General features: G+C 39.2%; 1 protein-coding gene and 1 non-coding gene across 5 annotated transcripts in view; both read left to right on the forward strand.

Moving 5' to 3' along the window:
- The window catches only part of UBAP2 (ubiquitin associated protein 2), a 134,679-nt gene that overhangs the window by 94,161 nt on the left and 15,444 nt on the right, over positions 1 to 25,074 (forward strand). For all 4 annotated transcript variants that reach the window (XM_059411484.1, XM_059411483.1, XM_059411485.1 and 1 more), the window contains 7 exons: positions 3,212 to 3,264; positions 8,370 to 8,437; positions 11,146 to 11,335; positions 15,977 to 16,190; positions 18,865 to 19,139; positions 19,793 to 19,962; positions 21,215 to 21,428. In XM_059411484.1, the coding sequence (XP_059267467.1) occupies positions 3,212 to 3,264; positions 8,370 to 8,437; positions 11,146 to 11,335; positions 15,977 to 16,190; positions 18,865 to 19,139; positions 19,793 to 19,962; positions 21,215 to 21,428 (1,184 nt within the window). The remainder of the gene's footprint in view (positions 1 to 3,211; positions 3,265 to 8,369; positions 8,438 to 11,145; positions 11,336 to 15,976; positions 16,191 to 18,864; positions 19,140 to 19,792; positions 19,963 to 21,214; positions 21,429 to 25,074) is intronic.
- On the forward strand, positions 11,456 to 11,538 carry LOC132025275 (small nucleolar RNA SNORD121A). The gene has a single exon (XR_009406530.1). It is a non-coding gene; the product is annotated as a small nucleolar RNA SNORD121A (small nucleolar RNA).

Here is a 25,074-nt window from a genome sequence, read left to right on the forward strand (position 1 = left end):
GTTTTCTGCCATTTATTAAATGTACTTAGGTTCTGACTGTATTCTCTATGTCTAAATTTGTGTTTTAATTGTTTTCAAAATACCCCTATCTCCAAGTGTTAGGCCAGTCTCTCTACATCATGTATATGAAAGTGTGCTTTAACGTAATACTACTGAGTACATATAAAAATGATCACAATAGTAAATTTTATGAGTATTTTACCACAACTTAAAATTTTTTTTTTTCACAATTTAAAATTTTTTTGAAAAAATACATTGTAAACTTTAGGATACTTTAATATTTTATGTAGAGGGCTTTTTATTTTTTTATTTTTTTAAGATTTTATTTATTTATTTAACAGAGAGAGATCACAAGCAGGCAGAGAGGCAGGCAGAGAGAGAGGAGGAAGCAGGCTCCCGGCTGAGCAGAGAGCCCGATGCGGGGCTCGATCCCAGGACCCTGGCATCATGACCTGAGCCGAAGGCAGCGGCTTAACCCACTGAGCCACCCAGGCACCCCTGTAGAGGGCTTTTTAATTCTTCATCATTGTTTTTCTCCTTTGGAGTATCCCTTCTTTATACATATCTTTCTGGCTATTTTCCAACTTTCAAGATTTTTTTCCCCCAAGATTTTATTTTCATTTATTTATTTTTAAGATTTTATTGTTTTATTTGACAGAGTGAGTGAGAGAAAAAGAGAGAGAGCAAGCACACGGAATGGCAGGCAGGGGAGAAGCAGGCTCCCTGATGAGCAAGGAGCCTGATGTGGGGCTTGATCCCAGGACTCTGGGGCCGTGACCTGAGTTGAAGGCAGCCAATTAACCAAATGAACCATCCAGGTGCCCCTAAGATTTTATTTTTAAGTAATCTCTATATCCAGGGTGGGGCTTGAACTTACAACCCCAAGATCTAGAGTCCCATCATCTACTGACTGAGATAGGTAGGTGCCCCTGTTTTCTGTTTCTTGCTTAGGATGTTCCTAGAACTGCTCAGGTTGAGCCTCAGCTTTTCATAAAATTAATTAATCTTTAGAATACTGTCTCCTATGATGAATTTGACAGCATGATCATGTAGTAGGTTGGATGAAGGTGGCATCAAGAACACTGTGTAGTGGTCATCCTTTAAATTAAATTGTGTCCTTTTAAAACTATACATTTACTTAGAGAAGTCTTGATGTATTAAAAAATTGGAGATTATGTATTATTAGTACCCAGAAGAAAGGCACATTGTAGAAGGAATATAAGAATGGAGAATAGGTAGATGGCTTGCCTTAGATTTATTTAGTTTTGTGTACAGGGAGATCTCTACGAAGCCTGTGCAGAGGTCTTAGAGAACAAGATTTCAGTACTGATTTCAGACGGGGACTAATTGCACCTTTTGTTTTTTCACTTAAACTATAACTCTTCTCTAGTTTAGAAAAATATTTTAATGCAGCAAGATGTTGTTAGACGATGTAAATTCATATTTGTTTCACGTTATTTATGGAGAAATTATGGAAATCATTAAAAGGTATGATGAATGAACCAGTGCAAAGGATCAGATTGTCAGTTCAGATCTTTCTCTCTGAATCTTTACAGATATTTCGAGGATACATGCAGTTGAGAGGCACAGAAGAACAATGAGTACCTGTATCCACATTCTTCCTTCTTATAGTATATATGCTCTATGATCCACAATAATAGATGAAGTCTGTCAGTGAGGTGTGTAGGTTTCTCACAACAGTGAATATTTTCAGGTTTGAAAAATCTTCCAGGTAGAAGCGTATCTTAGGTGATATTTTATAGGGAGCCATACTGCATACATTCATCAGTTCTATGTTTGCCATAACCAGTCCTAAACTAGGGACATCCAATCAGAAGCATTCCAATGAGAAGGACTCTTTTCCTAGGTAATAACCATCTATTTATGAGGCATTTGGTTATTAGGTTATTGACTTCATTCCAAGGAGATTAGCTCTGGTTACCTGCCCTTTTTTCTCAAGAGTGTTTCCTTTCTTCTCTTCCCTTTGTCCTCTCCACACACAGACCTCATTATAGGTCAGATGCTCAGCTCATTTCTTCCGCTGGGAAGGAATGAAAACATCCGCAGTCTTCCTGGTTGTAGTTATAGTTGATATCTTAGTATATTTTCTTTTAAAAACCATTTTCTCGGGACGCCTGGGTGACTCAGTTGGTTAAGCTGCTGCCTTCATCTCAGGTCATGATCCCAGGGTCCTAGGATCAAGTCCCACATCAGTCTCCTTGCTCAGCGGGGAGACTGCTTATCTCTCTGCCTCTGCCTGCTTGTGCACTCTGGCTCGCTCGCTCTCTGACAAATAAATAAATAAAATCTTAAATTTTTTTCTTTTCCTCTGGGTGTGTATTTGCATGTGTAGTTAAAAATAATGGACCTGTACTCATATAGGATCTCTGAATACTGAAGTCAGTATTTCTGGACACAAATGCTTTTTTTTTTTTTTTTTTTTAAATTTTTAAAAGGGATTTTATTAATTTGAGAGTGAGTGAGCGAGAGAGAGAGAGAGAGCAGAGCAGAGGAAGGGACAGAGAGGGAGGGAGAAGCAGACTCTCGCTGAAGAGGGAGCCTGACTTCAGGCTTGATCCCAGAACTCCATCTGGGATCATGACCCAAGCCAAAGGCAGACACTTAACTGACTGAGCCACCCAGGTGCCCCCACAAGTGCTTTCTTCTTAAAACGCTTAATAATTTGGTAGCTGTTTGTTCTGTAACAGTTGTTTGAGCAGATCGTCTGTACCCAGTCAGGAGTTATAGCACTGTACTTCATGTCAGCAGGACTGACTGTTAGGAAATCATAGAATGGAACAAATACCTTACAACAAGGAGGTGTCTATGAATTCAGTAATCAACATGAAATTAGGGTCCAAGGCAGACCAGCTTCATAATTAACTTTGTCCTGTTTTAAATTTTATATATCATAAGGATCTCATTGTACTTGTGCTGTGTTCATACTTTCTTACTCATGGCAGAATTGCTTGAATATGATCTACACTGATGCAAAATAAGTTTGAGAAATTGATTTGAGTTTATGTGCATAGTAGCTAGCTAAGTTGGTATTTGACAACATGACATTTTATTGAGAATAGCTTCATATTTCTTGGATTGGTAAACTAAATTCATGAGATACATGACACATCTTGTGCAGTATACAACCAAGAATTATTTGGAGTAAGATAGTATTTGGCTTTGTGATGTAAACTGTGATTATTGTCAATAGGAACCTGGAAGAATTCTGTGGAAGAGTGGACAACAGACGACTGGACTGAAGATGTAAGTATTTAGCATCAGATTAGATTTGTCTTCCTTTTGGTTTTTGATAGGGGTATACATTCCTTGAAGAAAGCTGGAGACCTATAGTTGTTCATTCCTTTTTGGATATCTGTGATAATCATGTTTTTTTTAGCAAATGCTTCTCAGAAGGAAGTTGGGGTGTTGAGATTTTTAAGAAACTTGGTTTTAAAGCATCCACTTTGGAGTGCCTGGTGGCTCTGCTGTTAAGCTGCTGACTTTGGATTAGCTCATGATCTCAGGGTCCTGGGTTTAAGCCCCATATCAGGTGCCCTGCTCCATGGGAGGCATGCTTCTCCCCTTGCAACCCCCCTATCCCTCTCTTGCTGTGTCTCTGTCAAATTAAAAAAAAAAATCTAAAGCACCCATTTAAAAATGACCAGTAGTAAAACGGATTGAAATCATTTTTTCACTTATTTTCTGTTTTGTTTGTTCTTTTTAAAAAGTTTTAAATTTTTTATGATTTTATTTATCTGAGAGTGAGAGAAAGTGCTCAAGCAGGGTGAGGCACAGAGGGAGAGGGAGAAGCAAGGTCCTTGCTGAACACGGAGCCGGATGTGGGACTTGATCCCAGGACCTGAGATCATGACCTGAGCCAAAGTCAGATGCTTAGCCACCTGAGCCACCCAGGCATCCCTTCTTCGTTCTGATAATCAACTGATGGTGTTGCCCTGACCTTTTATTTTTTATAGTGTTTTTGTTTTAATGGAGATGGTGTTTGGGTCACAGCTGAAATTAACCTGAATAAGTGATTCTGGTTCTAGGTCCCGACCCCTTCTTCTTAAAACTAGATTCTTGTTATATTTGTTTATTCCATAGACATTTTTTAGTGTACTACTTTAGTTCTGGTAGTGTTGATCTGTAACTCTGGTCCCAGCATAAGATATTATTTGGTTAAAAAAGAATTTAACTTAATAAAATATAACTGAACAAGTAGCCCTATATTTTATGTTTTGTACCAATTTTCTGTTTGACTCTCAAGCTCCAGAACAGGTATATGTACATCATCGAGAGCAAACATTGTGTGGGTGAGAATAAAGAGATTATAAGTGTTGGCCTTTATTTATTTAAATAATGGGTTTTAAATTTATTCATTTTTAAGTAATTTCTGCATCCAGTATGAGGCTCAAACTCACGAACCCAAGACCCAAGAGTTGCATGCTCTACTGACAAAGCCAGCCAGGTGCCCCCAATATTGACCTTTAATATCATAAAATGACCCCGACTTTGAAAATTTTTTTCCTGAGAAAAATTTCCTGCCCTCCCCTACCGTTTTAACAGGTATATTTTTATTTATTATTTTATAAGAATATATATACTTTAAAGATTTTATTTGAGTGAGAGAGAGACAGCACAAACGGAGAGGGACAGAGGGAGAGAGACAGGCAAACTCCCAGGACCGTGAATTTATGACCTGAGCCAAAGTCAATGCTTAATAGACTGAGACACCGGGCACCCCTACAAGTACATTCTTAAAGAAATGACCTACAGTATGCCACCCCTTTTCTGCTGCAAAGCAGTATTGTATCTGGTTTGTTAGTGAGCAGACTGGGTTGAGTATGAGGAAGCGAGACAATAGAAGTGCTCATTTGATTGAGATTTAAGGTATGTATTCACTTCTGCCATATATTAACCATAAATCTTTGGGGTATGATGTCATCAGGCTCTGTAGTACTGGTAATAGGAGGATGATGGACTAGGTAGATGCTTACTTGAATCAGTGGAGGGATGGGTACCAGTGACGAAGGAAGATAGAGTGAGCAGCTGTGGGAACTTCATCTTACTTGAAACAGAGCTGTTCAACTTTTCAGTGTCTTTGTTACTAGAATTTTTGCCAAGTGTTTGTTTGGGAGGAAGAAATATTTTCAGTGCTAGAAGCTTTAGAGCTAGGAGCTTTTTGGCTCCTGTCTGGGTCAGCAGGCAGGTTAGAAGATGAGCAGGGGATCAGAATGCAAAAGGCCATGGGGTGCCTGGGTGCTGAGTTGGTTAAGTGGCTGCTTTTGACTCATGTCAAAATCCTAGCATCCTAGTAATGAATAGCTCATTGGGCTTCCTGCTCAGCGGGAGTCTACCTTTCCCTCCCCCCTCCCCTGTGCTCTCCTCTCTCTCCCTCTCAAATAAATAAAAATAGGGGTGCCTGGGTGGCTCAGTGGGTTAAAGTCTCTGCCTTCGGCTCAGGTTGTGATCCCAGGGTCCTGGGATCGAGCCCCGCATCGGGCTCTCTGCTCAGCGGGGAGCTTGCTTCCTTCTCTCTCTCTCTGCCTGCCTCTCTGCCTACTTGCGATCTCTCTTTGTCAAATAAATAAATAAAATATTTTAAAAATAAATAAATAAAATCTTAAAAAAAAAAGAAAAAAGGCCTGTATTCAAATTCTGACTGAACTGACCTATTGACTTTGAGTGATGCATCTTTCCTTATTGAGCCTTCTCTTTTCCGCCCAGTGTAATGAATATCATAACAGTTATCCTGTTTGACTTTCGATTAGTTGTTCTGTGGGTTAGATGAGGTCTTCCAGTGAATGTTGTTAACAAGCAGTTCAAACGTACGCACATAGAGATTAATATTCTGGAGAGTCCATATTATGTCACAGTATAATTTGTAATTAATGATAAGAATTAGCATAGGAAATTTGGATATCTTTTCTCAAAGTATCCAAAAATTTAAAACTTTCCTGATATAAAATAATGGTGATTGAAACATGAGTAATCTAAGGCAAAAATAGAAAATTCTATGTAGAACTTAGAACAATAGGGGCGCCTGGGTGGCTCAGTGGGTTAAGCCGCTGCCTTCGGCTCAGGTCATGATCCCAGGGTCCTGGGATCGAGTCCCGCATCGGGCTCTCTGCTCAGCAGGGAGCCTGCTTCCCTCTCTCTCTCTCTGCCTGCCTCTCAATCTACTTGTGATTTCTCTCTTGTCAAATAAATAAATAAAATCTTTAAAAAAAAAAAAAAAGAACTTAGAACAATAACTGTTGGAGTACCTGGGGGCTCAGTCTGAATTAAGGGTCCAACTCTTGTTTTCAGCTCAGGTCATGATCTCGGGGTGGTGAGGTCAGGTTCCATGTTGGGCTCCACATTCAACAGGTGTCTACTTGAGATTCTCCCTCCCTGCCACACTCACTTTCTCTCTTTTGAATAAATAAGTAAATCTCTAAGAATAACCCAAAACAACAATACCTATTAACCCTTCCTTCCCTACTCCATTTTTTCCCTTTAAGTAATTTCTGCATTTAGCATAGTGCTTAAACCTGCAAACCCAAGATCAAAGAGTTGCATGCTCTACTAACTGAGCCAGCCAGGTTGCAGCCACTTTAAATAATTTTTATGTATTTTCTTTTGATTTTTTTTCTTTTCACAAATTCTAAAATACAGCTTGTGTCTCTTGAAATCTGAGATTGCTTACTTTTTACATACTTTTAAAAAAAGATTTTATTTTTAAGTAGCTTCTGCACCTACTACGTGAGGCTTGAATCAAGAATCATGATTTACTGGCTGAGCCAGTAGTTGCCCCTCTCCTTTTTTTAGAAAATAGAGAAGGAGGAAACTAATTTTTTGTATTCTACCAAGGTTAAAGAGGATGTCAGTGGTTAATGTGGTTCTCTCATTTGCTTTGAACTGTTTACTGTTTTTGTGGCTTTGCTTTTCACAGTTACTCCTTTATTGCTTTTCTCTGTGTCTTATAGAATCTTATGTATTAAATAGAGTTAAGGCAAAAATGAATTCCTTGGGGACTCTTTAAGATACCACCTTGGAACAGGTGCAGTGTAACTCCTATTCAGCACTTTTTATATTTATTTATTTATTTATTTATTTATGTTTAAGATTTTGTTTATTTATTTGACAGAACACAAGTAGGCAGAGAGGCAGGCAAAGGGAGAGGGAGAAACAGGCTCTCCCTGAGCAGGGAGCCTGACGTGGGGCTCAATCCTGGGACCCTGGGATCATGACCTGAATCAAAGGCAGCCAGTTAACCGACTGAGCCACCCAGGTACCCCTTTTATTTGTTTTTTATAGAAAACGGACACCTACTGTCTACTCTGCCCCTGCCAGAATATTAATATGTAAGGCAACCTGATTATTATACAGTGTTTCAGAGTTCTGAGACTGTTAGAGTTGATAAGTATTACAGCAGTCTTTGAAAGATTTTCTGCAGTTTCTCACATAATCTCATTAGGTCATCATTTTTCAGCCTTTGAAAGCTCACACTTTGAAAATGTGAGAAGAGCCTACCTTTCAATAATGTGAGTTGAACTTACAAAAAATTTTATTCTGGGGTCCTTAATACTTAAAAGGGCATTTAGACAATATGTATAAATTTAAAATAATTGTATTCACTGAAGAAAGCCAGACCAAAAAATAACCTGCATATTTTAAAATTCCACTTAAAATTCTAGAAATTAAAACACTCATCTCTGGTGACAGAAAACACATTGGTGGTTGCTAAGGTAAATAGTAGGAGGGATTGCTTACATAGGGACAGGAGCAAACTTTTGGGGTACTATGTTCATTGTCTTGATTTTGTGATGATTTCATGGACATATTCATATGACAAAACTTAAGTTATTCGGTTTGAGCATTATCTGATTATTGAATGTGGTATAACCTCAACAGAGTTGTTTCTATATAAAAATGGAAACCTATGACTTAATAAAAAAAAGAAATACAGATTTACTAATAACAAAAATACTAAAACCATCTGTTTTGGGGGAAAGAAAATGTGAGGGTTTTTTTGCCCTTCCAAACGTTGGGCATTTGTGGTGGTTTTTTTTTGTGTATGTCGTTTTGTATAATGTCATTTTGTTTTCTCATTTTGTGTAATGTCAAATAGAACCCTGCTCTGACTTGACTTCATTCTTTCCCTGATGTGAAATCCTTTTTATGGGTTTGCCAATCTAAAATTACCTTCACCTGAACAATATTACTTGTCATCATCACTTAATGTATTTTCTTTCTCTTAGACTACTTTTTGGGTGAAGTGTAATAAGAGTACCATTGACGGAAAATTGTCAGAAATTTGATACATTTTTAGTTTCATGTTCTGTAAAATAAAAGCAAAGTCTTTTTTTTTTTTATTACTTTCCAAACAGCTTTCTGAAACAAAGGTCTTCACGGCCTCAGCTGTTCCAGCGGAGAATCACGTCACACCTGGGCAAAGGTAAACAATTTTTGTCACCTTTTGTCTGTTATTCAAAGCATAATTTAAATTTCTTGCTCCGGAAATTTGTTTTGGGTCTTACTAGGTCTCTTTTTTTCTCTTTCCTGGAATCTCTAAGGTTTTAACTTATTCCTTCTAAGATTTTGTTTTATCCCTAACCTTCCTTGTGAGCTGACAGAGCCTCTATCATTTTCTAATTTATTGTATTATCTGATGAATTAAAATAGCGATGTTTGTGACTTGTCATCATTTGTGATAGAGATTATGTTAAGCCTGTTTTGTTTAACTTAAAATTTTTTTTAAGGTTTTATTTATTTATTTGGCAGAGAGAGGGAGAGGGAAGCAGGCTCCCTACTGAGCTGAGAGCCGGATGTGGGACTCGATCCCAGGACCCTGAGATCATGACCTGAGCCGAACGCAGCAGCTTAACACACTGAGCCACCCAGGCGTCCCCTTAACTTAAATTATTTTCAAAGACTTTTTTATTTTTTTAAGTAATTTCTACCCAACATGTGGCTCAAACTCAAAACCCTAAGATTGATAGTTGCATGCTCCACTGACTGTAAGCTTATTTGATAATATTAAATTTATTTAATGGTTCTTTTTTATTTTTGTAAATATATGGTTTTTTAAAAAATTAACATATAATGTTTTCAGGGGTATAGGTCTGTGATTCATCAGTCTTACTCAATTCACAGCGCTCACCATATAGCACATACCCTCCCCAATATCCCTCACCAAGCCACCCCATTCCTCCCACCACCCGTGCTCCCTCACCCCCAGCAACCCTTAGTTTGTTTCCTGAGATTAAGAGTCTCCCTCGCTGGTTTCATCTTTTTTCATATTTCCCTCCCTTCCCCTGTGATCCTCTGTCTTGTTTCTCAAATTCCTCATATCGGTGAGATCATATAATAATTGTCTTTCTCTGATTGACTTATTTCACTTAGTATAATACAATATATTGTATTTTGACAGATGAACCTAATACAAAATATCCTTTGGTTTCTATGTATAAATACCATTTATTTAGATCTTTTGAGTCTAATACAAACTTCTCATTTTATATGGGCTCTACGAGTTATAATCTAGTCTCCTAGATTACAGAAAAAAGAGTTTTCAGAAAAATAGAAGCATTAGAATGTGCAGAAATGAATTTTTTTTTTAAGATTTTATTTATTCATTTGACAGACAGAGATCACAAGTTGGCAGAGAGGCAGGCAGAGAGGGAGAGAAGCAGGCTCCCTGCTGAGCAGAGAGCCCAACTCGGGGCTCAATCCCAGGACCCTGGGATCATGACCTGAGCCGAAGGCAGAGGCTTTAACCCACTGAGCCACCCAGACGCCCCTTGGACATATTTTATATATCTAATTCTCATCTACCCATCTCATCTACAATAACTCAAAAAACCTTTGATTATGATTTCAAAATACAATGATCTAGGAGGATGAAAGCCTTTATATGACCTCAGAAAATTGAAGGAAATTTTGAATCTGACACACTTAATTTCGTGTTAAATGAGATGGTTGTAAGACTTCATTATAGGGAAATAAAATGAACAAAGGTTTTGTGAATTGCTAGGAATTTCTTAAGTGGATAGAACTTCCTTACTGTATTCGTTACTCAGTTTTATAGGGTCATTTTCATTTAAAAAAAAAAAAAAAGAAGCCTCCTCCTCCCTACTCAGTGAAACAGGAGGGAAAAGATGGGACCAGAGGTCACAATTGGGAATGAGAGGGCATTAAAACAAAACAACAACAAAAAAAAACAAATACAACTGACTGGAAACTGGCCTTTGAAAGGGTTTAATGGAGTAAATTACTATGTGAGTTAATCCTGAGCACCTTACAGGTTCTGTGGAGAAGAGTTAGTGCACTTACATGTCAGGTAGTATAGGTCTAGAAGATTATTTCTTACTCATGCTTTTAGGTTTTCAGGCCATGATTCTCTCTTCTGGGGACATTTACAAGAGTTGTAGCTAACAGGGCATTTGTGCATTTTTTATATTTTGTACATTTTTTCCTGAGTATTTTTTCTTTTAAGATTTTTGAAATTCATTTGACAGAGAGTGGGTGCCCAAGTGGGGGGAGTGGCAGGCTTGATGTGGGCTTGATCCCACTTGAAACGTAGGCAGATGCTTAGCAGACGGAGCCACCCAGGCGCCACTTCCTGAATTTTTAAGTGAGAAAATTATTGGAGTTTTATATAAACTTAAATTATATTATAGCTTAGAATGTAGAACTCACAGGGGGGTATTTATGATAAATGGGAAACTACTTGAATTGTCTACCATGACTGTGGTTCTCATTCCCCCCAAACAGGGATTCACTCTCCTTGAGGCAAGTTTAAGAAACATTGGTACTGAGTTATGAGTGGGGCAAAATATTTTACAGAAAATGAGCCAAACTTCATAAAATTGTTTATTTACTCATTTGCTCCAAGTTTTCAAATCAGTTGTTATTGTGCTTGTTTCTGTGGAGCTGTCTTTATGTACCTTTTCATTTCTCTGCCAAGTCCTGCTTTAGTCTCTGTGGCTTTGTATGCTTTTTTAATTTATGCTATCCTTTTGGCTCCTTTAAATTCCCGTTTCCAAAGGTTTTCCTCACTTAAATATTTTTAACATGAATTTACTCTATATTGATTCACTTCTCAAATTCATTATTGATAAGATTTTCTTTTGACTCGTTCCTCATTTGCTTTTGTCTGCTTAGCATTGATCTGGTAGCCTTGCTCCAGAAGCCTGTTCCTCCCAGTCAAGCCTCAGAAGTCAACTCCTTTGAAACTTCCCAACAGCAGGGCTTTGGTCAAGCCCTTGTCTTCACAAATTCTCAGCACAACAATCAGATGGCACCAGGGACTGGCAGCTCCAATGCTGTCAACTCCTATTCTCCTCAGAGTCTGGTAACTCACTTTTATTTTAGTATGGGATTTGAAGAAATGTACCCATAAGCAAATGTATTCCAGAATGACACTTGCCTTATAATTATTTTATAAATAAAAATATATCTGCAGTAGATATCAGTCCAGAAAACAATGATGTGAGAATTACCAAGCACATATCTGATGTTGCCATGTGGAATTGAGCTACTCTGAGTTTTCTGGACAAAGATTGGAAATACTTCTTCTTTTTGGAGGGGCGGGTAAAGATTTTATTTATTTATTTGACAGAGAGGGAGACCGCAAGAGCAGGAACACAAGCAGGGGGTAGTGGGGGAGGGAGAAGCAGGCTTCCTGCTGAGCAGGGATCCCAACACGAGTCTTGATCCCAGGACTCTGGGATCATGACCTGAGGTGAAGGCAGATGTTTAATGACTGTGCTACCTTTTTTTACAATTAGTTGAAATCTTGAGTCGTAATCACTCAGGCATCCTTCTTACTGGCAATTTTTTTTCTTGGATTTGGTTTGAAAGTCTGTCTGTACTTACGACATGAAAATTCATTTGTTTTCCAATTTAGTTAAATGCAGATGTTTGTCAGAATTGGCTTGCTAAAATCATGCTAAAACATTTCTAGGTGCTTATATTTTTTGCATTTTTGGTTTTTTTTTTTTTTTTTTTTTTTGTAAAATTAGTGTACTTTTTCTTAACATGCCACTCTAGTGGAGGACCTTATGATATGGATATGTTTTCATTAAAACAGGGGTATCTGCTGCTTGCATATCTGGCTTTAACTTCCCATGAAAATTTAAGTCCTGTCAGGACTCCAGGAACTGGTAGAGAAGGATATGAAGATAGTCTGATGGGAGTAAAATCTTAGAGCATAGAATATCAAAGAATGTGGCTGCAGAATGGTGAACTGAAGGCCCTAACTTTAGGCAGCTCTCATTTGGCAGTGGGGGGATGGGGGCGTTTGGAATACAGATCCACAGCTTTCACTAGTGGGAATTATTTTGGTTCATTTGCTATGTTTTACCTGAAATCTGTGGTTGAGAAACAAAATTTTGTACAAATATGATATCTTGTCCCCTTATTGACTCAAAAATCATTTGCTGAACCCTAATAAAATAGAGAATGAAATATGTAAACTTTTCATTGCTGTCTTCTACTCTGCAGACATGTCATGTCATGTATAACTGGCTTGGGACTTGGCATTTTTAGTGTCACTGATGATTATGTATGAGAGGGTGTCAGTGCTTGAAGTAGGACAGCCCAGGGCATGATGCTGTCTCTGTTTTGAGAAGGTCTAATAATACCCTCAAGTTTTGTTTTTTGTTTTTTTAATTTAAATTTTTTTAAAGATTTTATTTATTTATTTGACAGAGAGAGATCACAGGTAGGCAGAGAGGCAGGCAGAGAGAGAGAGGAGGAAGCAGGCTCCCTGCGGAGCAGAGAGCCAGATGCGGGACTTGATCCCAGGACCCTGGGATCATGACCTGAGCCGAAGGCAGAGGCTTTAACCCACTGAACCACCCAGGCTCCCCTTATTTAATTTTTTAAAGCAATCTCTACACCCAGTGTGGGGCTCGAACTTGTAACCCTGAGATCAAGAGCCACACATTGCACCAACTGAGCCAGCCAGGGGCCGCAGTGCCTGCAAGTTTTGATTGAACCATTCCTGTCCTTTCTTCTTTTTGCCTTTCCATCTGCTACTGGTATGCTGACATAATATCTAGGCTGACCTGCTGGAATCTCAGCCAGGACACTCATAGGTAGAACACAAGTAGTGTTTTTTGTTTTTTGTTTTTTTTTTTTTAAAGATTTATTTATTTATTTATTTGACAGTAGATGGAGAGGCAGGCAGAGAGAGAGAGAGAGAGAGAGAGAGAGAGAAGCAGGCTCCTTGCTGAGCAGAGAGCCCCATGCGGGACTCGATCCCAGGACCCTGAGATCATGACCTGAGCCGAAGGCAGCGGCTTAACCCACTGAGCCACCCAGGCGCTCCGTGTTTTTTGTTTTTAACAGTGCCTTCTGGTGTGTTGCCTTTCATAATGAACAGCACCTTGAGAAACTGGAACAGGTATTGTTTAGCATATTACAACAAAGGTGCTCAACCTACTGTACTTTTATAATCAATGGGGAACTTGAGTAAATAACAAAAGTAGTAATAGTAATAATAATATAATGCCAGAGTCCACATAGACCAAATAAGTCACAATTTTGGGATTGCAAGTTGGGCACTTGTGTATGTTTGTGTATATGTGAGTGCACACATATTTGTGTATCAGTATACACATTGTTAAAGCCCCCATTGATTAAAATACAGGTGAAATTGAGAAGTCCTGTGCTAAGTGTTAACCTGAAGCTAAGCGTTAGTCCTTGATTCAGTGATTTCATTGTGTTGCAAAACACACAGAAACTGCATTTGATAATAGTTGATGGAGGAAAGCGATCAGAAGAATAGAAGCATCATCCTGGAAGCCTTTACTGAACAAGGGGGCTTGAACTGGGTTGTGGTGGATTCATAGCAACATAAGACCTGTGTTTGGGACAGCATGAGGAAGGCCTCTGGAGTAGTGATAAATAATGTTAGCAGATTCTGTTATTTATGTGCAAAACTGCTTATAACCTAATGTTTTGCTCAGATTGGAGAACTTGAATTTCCTTAAAACAACTGGGATACTCCATGCCTTTGGGTAGTGTTAACAGAAATAATAATTTCAACTTTCTGTATCTGATCTCTTCAGAGAATGCAGGTCATTCCTGTTTTTGACCTTTTAAATGTTTCAAAAAGTTTATTTTTTTTATTATTCTTTAGATTTTATTTATTTGAGAGAGAGCAAGCATGAGGGGGGAGGGGCAGAGGAAGAAGTAGACTCCCCACTGAGTGGGAAGCCCCATGTGGAACTCAGTCCTGGGACTGTGGGATCATGACCTGAGCCAAAGGCAGATGCTTAACTAACTGAGCCACCCGGGGGCCCTTAAAAAGTTAGTTTTTGATAAATACCTTTTTAGAAACTGAAGGATCTTGATATGTAGAAATGCAGTTGATCTGCCATTGTGTTCATGAGTTGTAGGCTTTCATTCTCCTTGTGTTTTTTTTTGTTTGTTTGTTTGTTTTTTTTCTTTTCTTATTTTGGTATAGTCCCAATAGTTTATTTTTGCTTTTTTTTCCTGGCCTTAGGAGACATATCTAGAAAAATGTTGCTGCAGCCGATGTGAATGAAATTACTGCCTATGTTCTCTTCTAGGATTTTTATGGTTTCAGGTTTCAAATTTAGGTCTTTAATCTGTTTCTAGTTTATTTTTGTGTTTTGTTTTAAAAAGTGGTCCAGTTTCATTTTTTTACATATATCATTCTCATTGGCTCTTGGTATCTGACCTGATAGGATAGATGAATGAGGATAGATAGAAGAGGTGTAACATTTTCTTTTGGATACTTAGTTAAGGAGCGTATTTGGTGTTCTTAGTCATCAAAACAACTTGAAAGAAATGCAGTGATGTCCAGGGTATTGGCCCAATACACAGATATCTCATGTGTAATTTACTGTTTGGTTTTAGAATATTAACTTTTTAAGTAAGTGCTCTAGCCTGCATTTAATTTTGCAGGATGACATGGCTGAGCCATTCCATGATCAAACTTAATAAGTATGATTACTGTTGTTGCATACGTTAAGAAAATACTGTACTTTTGTTTCTGAAGCTTGTCCTTGTCATTTAAGTCATGGTATTTATCTTTAGTGTAAAAAACGATACCATTTTGTGAATTTGTGGCATCACTTTTATTTATTTATTTATTTATTTATTATTTTTAAAGATTTTGTTTATTCATTTGAGAGAGGGAGAGAGAGATCACAAGTAGGCAGAGAGTCAGGCAGAGAGAGGGGGAAGCAGGCTCCCTGCCAAGCAGAGAGCCCCATGTGGGGCTCGATCCCAAGATACTGAGATCATGACCTGAGCCGAAGGCAGAGGCTTAACCACTGAGCCACCCAGGTGCCCCTGTGGCATCACTTTTAAAAAGAAAGCAATGTCTTTTTGTTTTTTAAGATTTCATTTATTTGATGGGGCTCCTGGGTGACTCAATTGGTTAAGTGGCTGCCTTCTGTTCAGGTCATGATCCTGGAGTCCTGGGATGAGGCCTGCATCAAGGGAGCCTGGTTCTCCCTCTCCCTCTGGCTGCTGCTCCCCCTACTTATGCTCTTTTTCTCTAAATAAATAAAATCTTGGTGGGGAGGACAATTTATTTGCAGGAGAAAGAGGGAGAACACGAATGGGGTTTGGAGGAACAAAGGGAGAAGGAGAGGGAGAAGCAGGCTCCCTGACATGGGGCTCAACCACAGGACCCTGGGATCATGACCTGAGCCAAAGGCAGTGACCTAATCAACTGAGCCACCCACAGGTGCCCAAAACAAAGCAATGTCTTAAAATCCAGATAAAATATTCCCCTTCCCTTTAATATCTTTATCAGAATCTAGACGGATTGTTGGGTTTAATCAGATTTTGTTCTGTAATCAGATTTTGTAGTAATATTTTCATGTAGTATTTACTCATTTATTCAAATGTTCTAGGTTATAGTTTTTTAAAATTCTTGTTAAATACTTGATGTACTTAAAGTCTGGAGTACAGTTTGCTGAGGATTTTTGCTTTTTTTTTTTTCCTTTTAAAGTCATCCGTCCTTGGTTCAGGATTTGGGGAGCTTGCACCTTCCAAAATGGCAAACATCACCAGCTCCCAGGTTTTGGACCAGTTGAAAGCTCCAAGTTTGGGCCAGTTTACCACTACCCCAAGTTCACAGCAGAATAGTACAAGTCCACCCACAACCACTTCTTCTTGGGACCTCAAGCCCTCAACTTCCCAGTCCTCAGTTCTTAGTCATTTTGGTAAGTATACGTTTTCTCTGGTGGTTTGCCCGTAGTGGAACATGCTAAACATTAGCAGAGTGCGTTGACTGAGGAACACTAATGTGGAAGTTGTGCAGAGATGTTTCTTTTTAGTAGAATTTCTGTGGCATTTATGAATTTCTTAAAAATTTTATTTATCTGACAGAGACACAGCGAGAGGGGGAACACAAGCAGGGGGATTGGGAGAGGGAGAAGCAGGCTTCCAGCTGAGCAGGGAACCCGATGCGGGCCTCGATCCCAGAACCCTGGGATCATGACCTGAGCCGAAAGCAGTTGCTTAACGACTGAGACACCCAGCCGTCCCTGTGTTTGCTAATTAAATCAGATAGCTTTGTGTTGTATAAATACCTGCATTTATTTGTTGTTATCAGTAGTGATAGTAGTATATATCTTGAAGAGATGTGCAAAAGCATGGTAAAGCCATACAAATATAAGGAAATAACAGTTTGAGTAAATGCCTGGACAGAATTTTCTGAGCTCGACCAAAATATGGTGGGGACAGAATTGGGATGTGGAATTTTAAATCACTCCCTCTGGGTTGCTTTCTCATTCTAATATTTATATGTATCTATCCTGGTTTGTGCCAGCCTTATTGTCAGTGGTTTATAATATAACGGGTCCGTATATAAGTTGAATATTTTCTAAACTGTACTGTCACAGATTTTGTGACATTAAGACACCCCCCATTTCCCACCAGCATACAAATACCACACTGTATTAAGGAATAGCGGAGGGTTATTAACCATAGGGTTGGCTTCCTAGGCATGTTTATGTTTAGGGCTTCTTAAAAGACATGGGATCACATTTCTCTCTGAAAGAAACAGTTTGTTGTTAAGGGAGTATCTGAGACTACTCCCAGGTTTGGAGTCATGTCTACCAAGAAAATTCATTAGAGCCTGAATACTCTAAGTTTTTTATTGGAGAGCTGGTTATACATAAGTACCCTCTGACTGACTAGTACATACCAAAATTTCACATTCCCAGTAGGAAAGCAGGTGTTCATGATAAACCACATTGTACAGACATTAAAGGCACAGAGAGTCACTTTTACCTGATAAGAGTGCTTGGCAGCCTTTGCCTAGAATATATTAAAATTCTGTGTTCACAGATATTGGCCAAGAGCCAGTGTAGCAAGGTGGCTTTTCTCATGCCAGCTATAATCCTTTGTTAAACCTTTTTCCACAAACCCACTGCAGTGAGTGATAGGTGTTTTTAGATTTGTACATGCTATTTCTATATTCTTTAGAAATCCTGTCTTTCTTACACATGCCTCTAAAATAAAGTCCAAAAGTAGATTCATCTAAGATGGAAATATACTAAGTCATGGGTTGGCAGACCTTCAACTAAGTTTGTCAGCTGTTTTTGTAAATACCATTTTATTGGAACATAGCCATGACCATTCGTTATGTATTGTCTTATAACTACTTTCAGTCTACAAAGGGAGAGTTGAGTAGGTGCTAACAGATGGCCTTCAAAGCCTAAAATATTTACTACCTGGCTCTTCACTGGAAAAAATTGCCAACTTCTATTTGATTTGAAAATCATAGACAGAGGGCTAACTTCCTTCATTAAAAAGAGTAACTAAAAGGAGACTAAACAGGTTTAAAAAAAAAAAAAGGACAAAGGGGTATTATTGTCAGAGTTCATAGGCAAAGAATACTGGAGTATATGAAATGATGCCTCATTGAATTTGTATCATTTAATTTGCATCTTTTATGTCATTTTCCATCATTCAAATTAGGAAGGATAAAATTTGTTGGTATCAGCATATTAAAAAGTGTGTGTTGTATCTATTGAAATAATTTTAAAGTGTTTGTCAATATTTAAAATAGAGTTGTTCTTTGAACCCTAACCCTATTCTAGTTGTTGATCCCACAGGTATACTTGCACTTGAGCAAATGTCTTATATAAAAATACATTCATTATAGCATTGTTTTTCTTAGCAAGATACTAGAAAATCTAAAAGCCCATTAATATAGTATTGGTTTTAAAAAATTGATGCCTGTGCACATTGGATTACTCTGTGGCCAAAAAATGAAATAGCCCTTTACATGGGAATATGGCAAGTTTTTGAAAGCCAAATGGTTTGTGAGGAAGCTCTATATATAATGTGTGTTTCTCTGCTGCATATTTGTGTTTTGAAACAGTATCTCTGAAAATACTCAGGAAATAGTACAATGTCTGCCTCTGTGGAAGGAATCTGGGGATAGGGTTGAAAGGGTGATTTATAGTCATACACTTTTTTTTTACCTTTCAGATTTTGTAGTATCACGTTACTTACTGAAAAACATATTTTTTAACAGTTTTGTTAAAAAATCCATAAAGCAACAAAATAGAATTCTCTCTTAGCTAAACATGTGTAGCAGCTCCATGTTCTTTTTGCCCACTCCATATGTCTTAATGTAAACAGCATCTCTCTGCTTTAAAAATTATCTACAAACCCATTCAGGCATCCTTTTGCATTTATCATATATCAGTTTTAATACATCACACACGCCCTCAACTTACAGGATTCAGGTAGAAGGTTCTTGGAAGAAATAGGTGGTGACTACAACCTTTCACTCTCGTCATAGTGGAAGAGGGAGCTCTAAGCCCATGTTCCTAAATAATTGATTATTGCTTGTTTCCCCTCCCCCCTTTACATATTTCATAGACTTCAAATCTCAGCCTGAACCATCCCCGGTTCTTAGTCAATTGAGCCAGCGACAGCAGCACCACACTCAGGCCGTTGCTGCTGCTCCTCCTGGGTTGGAGTCCTTTCCTTCCCAGGTAAAACTGCGAGAGTCAACACCCAGAGACAGTACCTCCACTGTGAACAAGCTTTTGCAGCTTCCCAGCATGACTGTAGAAAACATTGCTGTGTCTACCCATCAACCACAGTCTAAACACATCAAACTACCGAAGCGGCGGATACCTCCAGCTTCTAAGGTGTGTTCTCCATCAAGAAGTCCCAGGTCCAACGGTGGATTGTATTTTAACATTTAGCTCAAGGGTTGTGTTAGTAAGTCTCAGAAATGGTGATGTGGTATTTTTTTCAAACACATAGCTTACTGCTTAACAAGGAATTGGCCATTTCTGAGCGGCTCAGGTAATACTAGAGGGGATGGTTTTCTGTTGGAGACAGAGACTGTTCATTCAAATTATAGGATCTGGGTCAGAGAATCCTGGCCTTGTGTATTTACCTGTGTCTTGTACATAGAATAAGATAAAGAATAAGGTCTTGTGTATTGACCTGTGTCTCGTAGACGGAGAATCTTTGACTAGATAGTGCTTTCAGCAGTGGCCTGCTCTCTTCCCTTCACTCACCCATCACCAGCCTGCCCACACCCATTTCTTCAGCCTTTGCCCTAAGAAGCAGTTGGTGGCACTGACCATTCTGCTGTTAACTTCTCATTTTTCTTTTCTCTTCTCTTTGTTTTTGAAGTATCCTGTGCCTTTTTCCTTTTTGTAGACATCTTGCTCATTGTTCTTCCAGGGTACCAGTAGTGATTTGGGAAGCCTGTACTCATCTGGCTGTTAGAGGCCTCTGGGATGTGAAATCTCTCATCTCTGTTCCTGATGTGATGGCTCTGCTTTTTCAGATCCCAGCTTCTGCAGTGGAAATGCCTGGCTCAGCAGATGTCACGGGATTAAATGTTCAGTTTGGCGCCTTGGAATTTGGATCAGAACCTTCTCTCTCTGAATTTGGATCATCTGCAAGCAGTGAAAATAGTAACCAGATTCCCATCAGCTTGTATTCGAAGTCTTTAAGGTACACAACTTCTTATTTCTCTGGCTTTGACTAAATTAAGTCCCTTGTTGGGAAAGTAAAACAAAATAGAGTCTAAGAAATCACCTGGTGGAGACCATATAACTTGGGTTTGTGCACCCGTAGCTAGTACCTAATTTCAGAACTTTTCTTCCATCACCTTAAAAAGGAACCCTGTGCCTGTCCGCCATCACTCCCAATTCCCCCATCCTTCATCCCCTGGCAACTAAGCCTCTGTCTCTGGATTTGCCTATTCTGATACTTCATAAGGCAAGAATCATGCAAGATGTGGCCTTCTGTGTTTGGCTTCTTTTACTTGGCATCGTGTTTTCAAGGTTTATCCGTTTGTAGCCGATACGCATTTTATTTCCAAATAGTATTGCATTGTGCAGATATGTCCTATTTTGTTGATCTGTTCATTAGTTGATGGACATTTGAATTGTTTCTACTTTTTGGGTATTAAGAATCATGGTGCTGTGAACATTGATTTACAAGTTCTGTGTACTTTAAGTTCTTCTGGATGTAGACCTAGTAATTGCTGGTCCTGTGGTAACCTTTACGTTAACTTTGGAGGAAAGCAGCAAACTTTTCCCATAGTGTCTGCAGCATTTTACATGCCTGTCAGTAATCTCTGAGGGATGCAGTTCTCGTGCATCTTTGCCAACACGTATTTTCCTTCAGTGGAATGTTTCATAAGTAGAAAATCCCAGATTTTAGATTTTATTAATTTTTCTACTCCCCAGAGCTAAAAGCTGGTATTCTCTCTCTCTGAAAATGGTTTCAGGACGCCTGGGTGGCTCAGTTGGTTAAGCCGCTGCCTTCGGCTCAGGTCATGAGCCCAGGGTCCTGGTATCGAGCCCACACAGGCTCTCTGCCGAGCGGGGAGCCCGCTTCTCTCTTTCTCTCTCTTTCTCTCTCTCTCTCTCTACTTGTGTGCGCCCATTCTCTCTCTTGCTCTCTGTCTAATTAATTAATTAAATCTAAGAAAAATGATTGCAGACTTCTGGATTTATTACAGATTCTTTAGGATTCTTAAAGATGTCCCTCTACCTGTCATTTAAATTAGGTGTGTCTGATTGGGAGGGGAGGGGTATTTTGAATATTTGTCTTTAATATAGTTAAAGAATGCAGTAGTACCAATGTGTAGGTACAGATGTGTTTAATATATAGTATGGCAGTAAATTGATGAACTAGTTCTTGATGAACGCATGTAAAGTGACACTAATTTATGTCTAAATCTTTTTATTCTTTCTAGTGATTCTTTGAATACCTCTCTACCAATGACCAGTGCAGTACAGAACTCCACCTATACAACTTCAGTTATTACCTCCTCCAGTCTGACCAGCTCATCGCTGAGCTCCACTAGTCCAGTAACAACGTCTTCCTCCTATGACCAGAGTTCTGTGCACAACAGAATTGCATACCAAAGCTCTGTGAGTCCATCGGAGTTAGCTCCAGGAACCATCATGGTAATTGGTCTTTCAGGTTTCTACTTGCTGGAAATCCTGTTTGGATGTTCATTGTTTAGTTTGAGGGTTTTAGATGAGATTTTTTTTTAGGAATTGGCTAACCTTTTTAAGATTTTATTTTATTTTATTTGAGATTTTATTTTTATATTTGACAGAGAGAGCACAAGTAGGCAGAGCAGCAGGCAGAGGGAGAGGCACAGCCAGCACCCCCTGCTGAGCAGGGAGCCTGATACAGGGGTTGATCCCAGGACCCTGGCATTATGACCTGGGCAGGCAGATGCTTAACCAGCTGACCCACATAGGTGCCCCAAGGGTTTATTTTTAAGTAATCTCTCCACCTAACATGGAGAGCAAACTTAAAACCCCAAGAGCAAGTTGCATGGTCTACCAACTGAGCCTGCCAGGCACCCCCTAGAACATTGGCTAACCTTTTGAATAGAATCCTTATAGTTCATTGAGTTTACTGATATGGGCTGTGATGTGAAATCTGTATTTTTTTTTTTAAGATTTTATTTATTTATTTGACAGAGAGAGATTACAAGTAGGCAGAGAGGCAGGCAGAGAGAGAGAGGAGGAAGCAGGCTCCCTGCTGAGCAGAGAGCCCGATGCGGGACTCCATCCCAGGACCCTGAGATCATGACCTGAGCTGAAGGCAGTGGTTTAACCCACTGAGCCACCCAGGAGCCCTGAAATCTGTATTTTAAGCAACTATACTTTAGGAGTGTATGAATGGACTGAGAATCTTAGTATAAGGATAGCATAAAGATACATCCCAAATTGTCCCTGGTGCCTTTGCATGGGGTTTTGGGGTGGGGATGGGGGAAGACATGATGGATCTCTATTATTTGGTGTCCTGAATGGCAGAGATGTTCAAGCATTACTAGTGAGAGCTACTTTTTAAAAAATTTATTTCAGGGCGCCTGGGTGGCTCAGTGGGTTAAGCCACTGCCTTCGGCTCAGGTCATGATCTCAGGGTCCTGGGATGGAGTCCCGCATCGGGCTCTCTGCTCAGCAGGGAGCCTGCTTCCCTCTCTCTCTCTCTGCCTGCCTCTCTGTCTACTTGTAATCTCTCTTTATCAAATAAATAAATAAAATCTTAAAAAAAATTTATTTCAATTTTTAATTTAAATTCTGGTCACCATATATGGTAAAATTCTGTAGTAGTTCATTAAAATTAAAAAATCATTTACAGTTTTAGTTCCTCGGACATACTAACCATATTTTAAGTGCTCAGTATCGAGGCACGTGGGTGGCTCAGTCAGGGTGCTAGGATTGAGTCCCCAGTTGGGCTCCCTGCTCAGTGGGTAGTTTGCTTCTCTCCCTTCCTCTGCCTGCTGCTCTCCTGGCTTGTGTGCTCTTTCTCTCTCTTTCTGTCAAATAAACAAAATCTTTATTTTTAAAAAATCTTTATTTATTTATTTTTAAAGATTTTATTTATTTGACACAGAGAGACACAGTAAGAGAGGGAATACAGGCAGGAAGAGTGCGAGACTGAGAAGCAGGCTCCCCGCTTAGCAGGAAGCCTGATGCAGGGCTCGATCCCAGGACTCTGGGATCATGACCCGAGCCAAAAGCAGATGCTTATCGACTGAGCCACTCAGGTGCCCCAACAAAAACTTTAAAAAGAATAAATGCTCAATATCTATAGTGGCTACAGTATAGGAACACACACATGTCCATCCATACAGAATATGCCCTTTATTGCAGAATGTTTCCTGGGCTATAGTTTCTAAAACCTAAATCACACAGTGTGCTATCCAGGCTTAAGGGTATGTCATCTGCTGAACTTCTCGACTGCAGCTCTAATTCACCTGGTATATTGCTTGCTCTTGTCATTACTCACCTCATTCCTCGGCTTGGCTAGGTGAACTGAGACCTTGCAGATTTCTGATTTCTCCTGTCCATTTGGTATTTCTTTACTTTTGCTCCCACCATTCTTCTGCATAGAATTACCCCCACCCCAAGTATTACAGTTCCTGTGTTGTATCAGTTTCTCCATTATAATTTAAAAGTGATTTTCAAGGTGGAATAAAATATTCCTAAGGTCTGATGACTGCTCATTTTCTGTTACCCTTTTTTTAATTCTTTCCATTTGGTGTAGTTTTGAGAATACTTATTTGTATGTCACCATTTGTGCTGTTTTGGATGCACATGCTCAGTGTTAACGTCTGTATATTTAGTGCTTAGTGAACCCCAGTTTAGAGGGAGGCAGAAAGTAGAATTTTGATTGTTCTCTCCCTGTCTATATATATTGTTAAGATGTATTGTGTTTCCCTTTACTTGACCTCTTTTTTTTTTTTTTTTAAAAGATTTTATTCATTTATTTGACAGAGATCACAAGTAGATGGAGAGGCAGGCAGAGAGAGAGGAGGAAGCAGGCTCTCTGCTGAGCAGAGAGCCCAGTGCGGGACTCGATCCCAGGACCCTGAAATCATGACCTGAGCCGAAGGCAGCGGCTTAACCCACTGAGCCATCCAGGCACCCCGACCTCTTTTTTTCTAACTCATTTTTTTCTCCCTCTCAAGTTCTAATCTTTCATAGTTCACATTTCTTGTAAATAACTTCAAATTGCTTTAAGAAAAAAGACATGGGGGCACCTTGCTAGCTCAGTTTTTAAGTGTCTGCCTTTAGCTCTGGTCATGATCCGAGGGTCCTGGGATTGAACCCCATATTTGGCTCCCTGCTTAGCAGGAAGCCTGCTTCTCCTTCTCCCACTCCCCTGCTTGTGTTCCCTCTCTCACTGTGTCTCTCTGTCCAATAAATAAATAAAACTTTCAAAAAAAGAAAAAGGAAAAAAATATTATAAATAACATTTCTTGAACAGAAATTGTACTGGATTTGGATTAATACAGAGGTAACATCTATAAGGTTTGTCCTTTTTTTTGTTGTTTTTTTTTTTGTTAGGATTTTTTATTATTTGAGAGAAAGATAGTAAGAGAGCATAAGCAGGGAGGAGAGGGAGAAGCAGGCTCCCTGAGCCAGATGTGGGGCTCTGTCATGACCTGAGGCGAAGGCAGATGCTTAACTGCCTGAGCCACTGTGCCCCATATTTTAGGAGGTTTGACATTGGTAAGAAGGAAATTTCTGGGGGCGCCTGGGTGGCTCAGTGGGTTAAAGCCTCTGCCTTCGGCTCAGGTCAGCTTCCTTTTCTTATCCAGGGACAGTATTGGAGTTTTCTATGCTCCACTGTCATTCTCTCTATACCTGTCTCCGTTGCTCAGTTTGTGGAAATTTTCCTTGGTACCAGTTTTCCTTCTGTGTGTCTTGGTTCCAGAGAAATGCCTTACGGTCAACACCATCTAGTTGTTTTCAGATTCTGCTCTGTTTAGTCACTGCCACACTCTGCTAACCCACTCTTTCCCTACCGAGTCAGGAAAGCTGTTTCAGAGTAACATCTCTGAGAACCATTTTTCATTTCATTTGGAAACATTTTTTTCTTGCATGACTGGTACTCAAGAGACAGAATGTGCATGATACAGAAAGATGTGGTGATTTCAGTATAGTAACTTCCTAAGTTTTTTGTACTACTTAATTTTTAGGACTGCTTCATTGCTTCCTGTGATTTGAGTCTTTTTTTTTTTTTTTTTTTTAAGATTTTATTTATTTTATTTGACAGACAGAGATTACAAGTAGGCAGAGAGGCAGG

The sequence above is a fragment of the Mustela nigripes genome, chromosome 9 (assembly GCF_022355385.1).
Source record: "Mustela nigripes isolate SB6536 chromosome 9, MUSNIG.SB6536, whole genome shotgun sequence".
NCBI lineage: Eukaryota > Metazoa > Chordata > Mammalia > Carnivora > Mustelidae > Mustela > Mustela nigripes.